This window comes from Dryas octopetala, chromosome 3, assembly GCF_963921425.1.
Source record: "Dryas octopetala chromosome 3, drDryOcto1.1, whole genome shotgun sequence".
Classification (NCBI taxonomy): Eukaryota; Viridiplantae; Streptophyta; class Magnoliopsida; order Rosales; family Rosaceae; genus Dryas; species Dryas octopetala.
The window spans coordinates 8,837,754-8,847,937 of NC_141368.1; the positions used below are offsets into that span (position 1 = coordinate 8,837,754).

The 10,184-nt window shown below is 35.9% G+C and overlaps 1 protein-coding gene across 2 annotated transcripts; it reads right to left on the minus strand.

Annotated features, from left to right (window-relative positions):
• Positions 1–1,111: 1,111 nt before the first annotated feature.
• On the minus strand, positions 1,112–9,442 carry LOC147290510 (glycosyl transferase family 1 protein). Of its 2 annotated transcripts, none has more exons than XM_086238487.1 (14): positions 8,699–9,438; positions 8,407–8,493; positions 8,011–8,120; positions 7,402–7,452; positions 6,440–6,611; positions 5,498–5,815; positions 5,185–5,388; positions 4,337–4,822; positions 4,012–4,221; positions 3,566–3,754; positions 2,638–2,801; positions 2,327–2,479; positions 2,146–2,224; positions 1,112–1,883 (listed from the first exon to the last, which is right to left on the minus strand). In XM_086238487.1, the coding sequence occupies exons 1-14, from the start codon at positions 9,134–9,136 to the stop codon at positions 1,437–1,439; spliced, it is 3,108 nt and encodes a 1,035-aa protein (XP_086094613.1). In that variant the 5' UTR covers positions 9,137–9,438; the 3' UTR covers positions 1,112–1,436. The 2 variants fall into 2 exon arrangements, with proteins under 2 accessions (XP_086094613.1, XP_086094614.1); XM_086238488.1 differs by having other exon boundaries at positions 1,757–1,883; positions 2,052–2,224; positions 8,699–9,442.
• Positions 9,443–10,184: the final 742 nt, after the last annotated feature.

Genomic DNA, 10,184 nt, shown 5'->3' on the forward strand with positions numbered 1-10,184 from the left:
TTGAAATTAAAAAAATTGTTATATGATGAAGTATAAATACATAAGTGTCATTATATTGTTAAATTAAAATATCAAATTAGTCATATTTCTTTGTTGTAGGAAAATTTAACACTCAATTTGGAGATTCTATTTTGAAGAAAGAATATTATTTATCAACTTGATATCTTCATATATATTAGACCAATTAACGCTATTAAATGTCCAATATTAATATACTATTATCCTCGTACTATTTTGTATGTTAATCTAGATTTATGGCAGCATATTTCTTATCTTGTTGATAATTTCGAGGAAAGATTGAAAGAAATATCAGGCCCCACGGAAAAGTTGGCGTTATTCCTTTCCCGAGTCACCAGGTCTTTGGAGAAAGGGAAACTAGGTGTATAAATAGTAATTAATATAGAGAGCTTAAGCTGTTAAAGCATCACGATCAGAGTATCAGTCGCCAACCTTTCCATGCCCAATATGCATGGATGGTCATTGACTCATTGTCAATTTGTCACATATGATTACTTTCCTTCACTTTCTGTTCAGTCACGTTTGAACTTTTCCACCACTTTCTCGCATGGAAAGCATATTCAAAAGCTTGGGAAGCAAAGAGTACGGCAGGCCTATGATGACAATTGATCTATGCCAGCAGCCACAGCAAGAAACAGATCAATGGCACTTAAACACTACAGTACAGAGTTTAGGAATGAAATCATTTGTGCCATATTTATCGACTACATATCCGATTTCTTTACTTATATAGATAAATCTCATCCCTGTAAAAGATGTGAGTCAGCAACTTCGCATATCTCCTGAAATATGGTGCTCCTGGAATATATATATATATATATATACACATATATAGAGGTACTTCCCTAGTGGTTTATAACTGTGTTATGAAATTCTTTTATTTTAAACTATGTGAGGTGTATGAGTTGGTTGAGTTCCAACAAGGTACTTTTGTTTTGTTATCCGTTTTAGAGAGAAAAAATATGTAAAGATGAGGTGATTCTAAGTTACACACATAAATATGTGTGTTACCCTCTCTGCAATACCTGTGAAACCAACATTCTGGGACCCGATCGAATTTAGAATAGTCTAAGTGTCAAGTCATAGTTACTGGTGGAGTTCCTAATGTATTACATGCACAGGCGCTGAAGTTTACTTAAACAGTTAAAAAACTTCACACCTTCATTGTATTTCTTTTCCTGTTAAGAATGTACTGGGAAAAAAAAATGGGATTAGAAAGAATGGCAAGTAAAACTATTATACATTTACCGCCATTCATCAACATTGCTCACCAGAAGGATGCCCTTTTTACATACAAAGCCACACATACAGATTACAAATATGTGCACCCTTCCTCACAAAAATTAAAGAGGGCAAGAAAAAAGAATAATCAAATGAGCTTCTACTTCCACAGATCCTAATCCGTTAAATCAATTTGATTATTGAATCATTGCAACCATTGTTGTGTTTGAATTATCTGTATCTTCTGGTGGGGGCTTTACATACTTCCCAATTGCTTTCTGGTGAGTCCGCCGCTTTATTCTTAAAATTTTTTCCTTACTTTTTTGCTTCTTCCTCTCTTTCTGCTTATGCCGTAGATTTCTCTCTTTTTCGTACATACCTTGCCAAAAGATCTCACCTGTTAATGGCCACAGCCACCGCCTTGGGGGGTGCTCAAGATCTGATTCCTCAGCCAAGTCTTCATCCATGCTCTTTAGAGTGGAATATGAGAACCATTTGACCCACATATGACCCCTCCGGCTCTTGAAACTTTGTTGTTCCTGCATCACACCAGTCTCAGGGTTCACATATACCATCCGCCTTGCACTGTGGTATGCCCAAACATTTATGAGTAGCTCAAGAAGCCGTGAGTAGCAATGTTTGTCCTGCAATTTGCAAATAAACTCGCAATTACAATAAGGCACACCGATAAACAAGTTCAGTAAATTGGATTGCATAGCTGATTTATAATTTGACAATGTTTTTGATGACTTGTTATAAACACTAATTTTTGGAATTTTGTATATACTGAAAAAGTCATTCTGATGTGGAACCTCTTAAGAAAATCCAGCTTTTAACGACTCATAATATAAAAGAGCCCTTGTTATGTATACGAGAGAAAACTGATGAAAGGTAGAACCAACTTACTTTTGAAAAACTCAGATAACAGCGTCCACTTGAATGGTGCTCGTCATACATTTCTGCATCCAATGCATCCACAAACATTCTGCAGAACAAGCAGTTCAAATTAATAATTTTACAACAATAACTTTCTCAGTGGATTAGTAAGGTAGACCATCTCTGTACCCACAAGTGCAATCTCTCTTACCTAGAAAACATAACAAACTCTAGGAAGGACCTAGTTGGCAAAGACCAACTGTGCATGACAGACCACGTGTCCCCATCTACAGGCATGGGCGGTAAAGATTCCAAATTGGACTTCAAGCCATACATCCTTTTAAAAGCCGCGGAAAAAGCAAACCTTCAATTTACCATAAAAAAAAAATAAGGTCAAAGATCAATAACACTATCACACATAGAGAGAGAGAGAGAGAGAGAGAGAGAGAGAGAGAGAGAGAGAGAGAGAGAGAGAAGAGTTACGAGCATATATAAAATAATCTAAGGGGTCACAAGTCTTACTTGCAATTTCCAGCATTTATAGCATCACAGAATGACCAAAAATCTTGTCTCAGAGGATTTCGCGGATCATTGTCCATCCGTGCCCAGAAGTAGAGTGCGTCCCCATGCCTTCGCGTTTGAATAGCATCTAACAATGAATTTTCAGCTATTCCAGATAAAGATGCCTGTTTCAACCCTGCATATTAGATATAAAGACGCCTGTTCCAGATACTAGCTACCACTGTTCAGAGCACATGCTGTAAAATTTTCTTTTATTGTAACTTTGAGCAAGTTTATCATACAGTTTGTTTGTTGTCACTTCTTTGTTTATTTTTTATTCTTCTAAGCAACAATAGTCATACAACATTTGTAGAGAACAAGTAATACAAGAGGCATTGACATAAAAACATGAAGTATCCTATGCATCATACATATGCAATTGATTTCATGCATACGATGCCTCTTGTTATTAATTATAAACATATACAGTCATCTGTTAATGCCCCGACTAGGGTCATTAAGGCAATGCCTCTGTTTATTACTGTACTTTACAGATGTTGTAAGACTATTGTTGCTTTGAAAGCAGAATGAGAAGAAAAAAATCTACGTCTATTGATCTGACAAAAATGAATAAAATCCACATGTTTTGCATCATGTTAGGGGACTAAGATACTGTCATTATATTAATTCCTCTTGTCATTACCTGTTCCATGAAAAAGCAAAAAAAAAAAAAAAAAAATCCCATTCTACTATGTATGATAATTGATCCATGCTCATGGAACCATGACACCTAGAGTTTTTTCTGGCTCCAAGCCCAACTGACATAGACCAGGCGCTGCCTTCCAACATGCCACTATTCCAACTTCCAAAAAGATCAAGATAATAAAACAAAGATGCAGAAATGAAATCCTGTGTAAAAAATAAAACTTCAGGGAGAGGAATTCAAAACCTTCCTTGCTGTTGCTCTCCATGACTGAAACCCAATCCAAGCATTCTTATGTACACGGTCAATTCGATTTGCAATAGCAAAGAAGGCTCCATATTCACCAAGTAGATCTCGATAATAAGGGTTATTGAGAAGTGGAAGACGAGAAGGTGCATCAATGTCATCAGCCCTTGGTCTTCGACCTTTAGTGGACTACAAGAATTTAGTTTATGCAAAAATCAGATAGGAGCTCAAATGCATCTCTATTATATTGACAAAAATAAAGAGACAAATAAGAGGTTTAAATTCTCAGCTTAAAAGAAAATGGCAACACAGTCCATGTAGCATACGATTTTTAACATCAATTTGTTTTGGGAAAAACAGTTATATTAAATATGTACATTCATACCAATATATGACTTCAACTAAGTCTATAAAATGAATACAAGAAGACAAATTAAAGAACTCACCAACCCAATTCCTCGATAAAGAGAGGTTAGGTGTAAGAAAGGCCAGGTCCCTTCCCCGAAGTAAGGTTCATATATGCATAATGGTTGGCCTGTCCTTTCAAGCTCCCGTTCATCCCTTTCATGCAAATCATTCTTGGAGCGATCAGTCCTTTTGGCATTTCGATATACGTCCTCCCAAGTTCCACGGGATTGCTCAGTTCTATCCTTTAACTGCACAAAATTCGAAGTGTGTTTATGTATATAGACAAAGCACCAATGTCAAATAAAGGAGCCACGGACTGGTTCAATCCATAGCTAGAAGTATATATCCAACCACATCCCTTACCATTTCTTCCTCTTTTATTCTTTTGGAACTGACCATCTGAAAGTGTTTTTCTTCCTCCCATATACCGTATATAAATGAATCATTGGTTGCAGTTATAGCATTAAACCTCTCCTGTTGAGTATGGTTATACCGCTCCTCAACAGCATCTAAAAATGTGTGACTTCTCAAATTCCTATCCACATATGTTGAATTTGATATTGCTTCAAATAAATGCCATTTCCATTTTTCTTTCCATTTGGGAGGGATTTCTGCAACAGCCTTAGGAGGTGCAACTTCTGATGGGAGCTTGAGAACATTTTTGAGAAGTGAAGCGTATCCCACAACAGTTTCCACCACCATCAGGCTTTTTGCAGTACCTCTCCCTATTGAGGCAATGCTGCGAGCTAGAGGTGATAACTTCCCTTTTGAAATCACTTGCAATATGATTTGTGAAAGAACCCTGATATTTTCCTTGGGGAAAAGGTAGCCATTCACTCTATCATCAACCTAATTGTTATTGCCAATGAAGTTAGTATCCGCTTACAGAACAAATATACAACTTTAAAAATTCGAAATTTCATAAGACAATTTATTATGTAGATCTACTACCATAGCCATATTTTTAAGAAGATATGGTCCGCAATGACCAACAGTGAAAAGGACTGAGTAGACTATCCCAAGCACTTGTTTCTGATTAAGACTTTCAGTTGAACTTTGATAATCGATGCTTCTTAATAAAATTGTCATTAATATAAACTTTGATAATTTGGAACCCATACACTAGTTTGTAGGGTCAAGAAAACAGTATTAAGAAGTTCTTTTCCAAAAAAAAAAAAAAGGAAGAAAGAAAACAGTACTAAGAAGCATACATATTTCCTGATCATGGAGAGATCTGGGGCAACAATTGGTTTCCCAAGGCACATGGCTTTGATTAAAATGTCTGGAAACGATTGCTCTTCAAGGAAGGATCCATATATCACAAGATCAGATGTGCTTAGAACACTGTCTGCATCCATATCAATAGCTACATGCTTCACAATGCCACTTGGGTACTTCAAGTTATAAGCAATAGCCTAAGACCAGATCAACCAATAAGAAGCTTAGAATAATTTATCCCCAAACTTCATATAAAAACAAATATATATCCCCAAACAAATTGAACCAGAGTCTGCAGATACGCACCTCAACAGCCAAACTATAGTTACTTGTTGAGTCTCCACTCAAAACAATGATTTTGAGATGAGAATATGAATTATTATCCAACGAGAAGTCCTCAAGAAGCGGTAATAAAGCCCGTAGAACAATGGAATGCTCCATCCACAAGCCCCTGTACAAAAATTGGCTTCCCACAATCGTAATTACAATGTCTTCAGGCTCATAACCCATCTTGGGACGCAGATAATCTTTGTCTAAAGCCATTATAGAACCTGCCTTGCATGCTTCAGTAGGAGAACCCGGAATGACAAAAAAGTTTCCAGCATCAAATATGGAGTATATCATCTGTGTAAGTAAAGAAACAAATCAAACCGCTAGAATTTAGTAAAATTTAACACCAATACTAAATGCATGACCAATAATTCAGAGTCACACTTGTGTAACACTATTATAGGTACGACTTTTTGTATAGATATTATGGGTTTTATTGGATGATGGTCACCACTCACCAACCACTGCTTGTTTATTTCTGCCACATTCCCTAATTGATAAGAAATTAGACATACAATCCTGCGGTATCCCTAAAAGGACCATGGAGCCTCAAGCCCAAAATATGGAAATAGAAAGGCAAGAAACTACCACTGGGGTGTCCCTAGAGGAACCATGGAGGAGCCTAAATGGACAAAGTAAATCACCCTTTTCATGCGTATGATATCATGATATAAGGAAAAGCAAGAAGTTAGTGGGTGCTATAAATTTAGACTCGTCTGGTAAGTAATGGCCTAGGGGGCTTAAGCCCAGAATATGGTCTTAGAATGGCAAGCAACAACCACTCAGGTGTCCCCACCCCAGGACCATGAAGTCCAAAAAGACACAGTAGATCACCCTTTCATGTGTATGAATTGTGATAGAATGATAAACAAGAAGTGAACAAGTGTCATACAATCCTACTTGTCTGATAAATATTACCGGTAGGAAATAGTTCGGGAAGACCACAACAGTAGATCGGTTGAACAGTCTTTTCCAATCATTTAAAAGTTCAGTCTGGCCATTTGAAGAGTATTTTCTTGACCGAGTAGCAAGAGCTTCTTCATGGATGGTCCATATGATAGGTAAAGACTTGAAAGGTTCCTGCACAAAACTGTAACAAGTAAAATCATTCACTTTGGTTGATAAAGAAGTTTCTGAAGGGAAAAGCACCAGAGAATCAACTAATGTAAGAAATACATATGCAAAGCAAGCTGCAGTCAAACTGCAGTCTCAATAAGAAAATGTACTACAGCTGTTGCGTCATTAGAAAGTTCAACACATGATTACAGAAATTTAAAAACAAAACACACGAAATGAGAATAGACAGCATTCAAGATCAACATAGTTATCCACTGGAAAAAGGATTAAAGATTTTTCATAATGCCCATGTACAGATGCAGAAATTTCCACACAATTCTTGATGATCAAGAGTTTCATACAAAACCAAAACAATGTGTCAAGAAATATAAAAGCTTAATTTCACTCGAAATTATATCCTCACCCTGTGACATATCCATGGTAAACATCTTTCCAAAAGGCTATTCTGAAATCAAGGAGTATGGTATGTCTACAACCTACACTTGCAACCTCTACATGCATTGCACTCCCAACAGAGACCAAATATAGTTGTCTTGAACCTATGAGAGTTCACAACTATGGGCTACCTAGTGCAGTTTGACATCCTTTTTTATTTGTGAATAGCCTGTAAGAAAGACCTTTCTATGACAGAAAATTCTTACAGTCCTCATTACTGCAGTTTAAAGGAGAGATTTTCATGCCATCTAATAAAGTATCTTCAGAGAGAGAGAGAGAGAGAACAAATTTATAGCAAAAGGTTCATAGAACAGCAATAATTAGGAGGTCAATTAGAAATTTTGATGTAACTAAATGATAGCTCGTACCAAGAAATGATGCCCTTTGCTTCAAGAGAGTTCACAAGTATGCCATTATAACTGCAAAATGCACATCTTTTGATCAGATTCAACCACAATGTATTAGATCCAATTAACTGAACCGTGCTCATTAATATCGAGCAACAAATCAACAAAACCAACCTAAATGTAACATCCATGTCACAGTCACATAATTCCCCAGGAAATTAAAGTAATGCTACATATTCTCTCAACAATTCATCCATTTGCATTCTTTAAAACCATAATAAATGAATAATTAAGGCAAATTGGTAAGTCATTCAAAAACTTTGAATCATTGTGAGCATGGGCTTTGGTCCCAATACAAGAATGAAATATTAAATTAACTGAACTTACAAAATAGCATAGCATTAAGGATCTAGCATAAAGCTAATTTAAAATGACAATATTAAGAACATGAAGGGCTCAAGAAAATAACTAATACTCAACTTATAACATTAGTTAATTGATGCTCCAAATGAGGTGAACCAAACAAAGGATATGTCTATCGGAAGTCAGAGGATATTCAATATTGTTTCATTAAAAAAAAAAATTGTAGCAAGTTCAGAATATGTCGTAAAATAAGCATGACAGACATACCTTAGCCAGTCTACAACAATCTCTGGCTGGTCACAGGTTTGAATAATGGTGACCGGAACTCCTAAACTTCTCCAAGCATCACGCACAGGACCATCTTCAAGTGAATAAACCTGCGACATTATAAACCACATGGCTCAAAACCATCATATATATCTCTCCATGTTACACTAAAAGATCCTGCCATGTAAAGTTTAACACAGAATTTAGTGTAAATACTTATAGCTAAAAGACCACTCATAATCATGATCCATGACCATGAGACGTGCATGTCGCTTGTAACAAACTAATACCAAAGGAGTAATAATAGTGCTGCACCATAGGCAGTTAAATCTATAATTATGGTGCTATCATGCAATTTGAAGTTAAATCTTACAAGAAGTATGAAAGTCAAATTACCGAAAATGAATATCCAATCTCCTGCAAAGCAGCTGCGACAGTCACCATCAGTAACTGTTGTGAATCAACCAACAGATCTGCAAACACCTTCAAGTAAAAGAAGGACAGCAAAAACGCCAACAAAGAAAAAACTAATCAGTGAAAAAATTGAGTAAACACCAAGTCATGTATAAACCAATAATTCAACAACGCCTCGGATACAATACGTTACAAGTACAAGTAACCAAACCAAAACACTAATCCAAGACAAAAATGCAATATCTGAAAGGCAATAAACGAGTTGAATACATACCAGTGCAAGCTGGGGTTTTCTGTACCCAAAATGTTGCCGCGTCCTGTTGAAAGCAGAAGACAGAATGGCATCTCTACCTTCCTTCTGAAATTTCTCCAAAAGCTTTGAAGGCTCAAATCTTATGTCTTCCCCAAAATCCAGCAAACCCAATTCCTTCAAGAGCCTCAAATCTTCTGACCTCAATTCCACATTTTTCATTAAAGCCCCTGACTTTTCCACCACCGAACCAGGCAAAAACATTTGGAATAGAACCACAAAGAATAGAAACACAGCCACAGTGCAAATCCATTGGAGGTAATCTAGCTTCTTGAGAAGAAAAAACCTTGAAAACCTCGATCTGGGTCTCTGTAAAAATGGGTGTCTTTCAGTTCTACCAGCTGATGAAGAGCGAAGAAGAGGGTCTCTCTTCAATGGAACCCCAGTTTCCAAAGAACCCATTTATTTACCTTCCCATCAGTTTACAATGACAAAGTTTCAAACTTCACACGATCACACATCAAAATCGGAGCAAAATTTCTTCAAAATCAGATCAAAAATCAAAAACCCATAAAAGTTACAGTCTTGTTACAGACACACTTCGCAAAGGTTTTTCAGATAGCGTTTTTCAAGGGAAGCTTGTGACGTGAGTAAAAGAGAGGTCAGAGAGACAGTATAGGCTGTAAGCTGCGACGGTGAAGAGTTGGTGTTTGATATTGACGTGGACTTTGAAAACGATTTTTTAAGATTTTATGACGAAATATTTGGAGAGAAAAAATGGATTTTTTGGCAATCTAAGAAAAGGAAATACCGAAATATGCCTTGGCCAAAAAAAAGAAAAGGAAATATGGACACGACACGATGATTGCTTGCCTGTGAACTATAAACTCGGGCCAAAATCTAATTTGGATAATTGTCTGTCTGTACGCTCCTTTTGTTTTCCTAAGTAAGTCAATTAACCTAATGGACTTGAGCATTGAGATGTCCGAAGAAAAATTTCACTCTTGTTTTATTTTGAACTTAATACTTTTTTTATAAATTTAAATTTAGTATTTATATTTTCTTAACCACCGTAACGTAACTTAAACTCAAATTTATGAGTCGTTTATGAGTAATTTTGATATATAAAACTTGCTTTAAAGTTATTGTAATTTTGAAAAATCATTTTGTAAAACAACATTTTGTTTTTTATTGAAAACACCTCACTTTATTTATCAATAAAAACGACATTTTGTTGAACAATTAAAATTACATGGAAAGAATTTTACTCGGTATTGCTTTGATAGAGGTTTTAAATTTGTTTGAATCATTCAAATGGCATGGGGTTAAAATTTGTTTGACAATGTTTGTACACGTGAAGTTAATGATATAGAAAATATTATGTGTCATGTTTATTGTCATTTTAACATTTATTTTTTGTAACTAGGGTGTTCATTGTGAAAGAAATTAAACAGAGCTTAGACCTTTTTTTTTTTTTACTCAGTTATAAAATATTGGGTAGACTACATTT

Excerpts from the sequence above, each read along its gene's own strand:
- LOC147290510 (XM_086238487.1), bottom strand. The coding sequence starts at position 9,136 with ATGGGTTCTTTGGAAACTGGGGTTCCATTGAAGAGAGACCCTCTTCTT. Across the intron at positions 2,225-2,326 it reads GAGTTTGTTATGTTTTCTAG|AATGTTTGTGGATGCATTGG; the intron begins GTAAGAGAGATT and ends CTTGTTCTGCAG. Across the intron at positions 1,884-2,145 it reads GTTATCTGAGTTTTTCAAAA|GACAAACATTGCTACTCACG; the intron begins GTAAGTTGGTTC and ends TGCAAATTGCAG.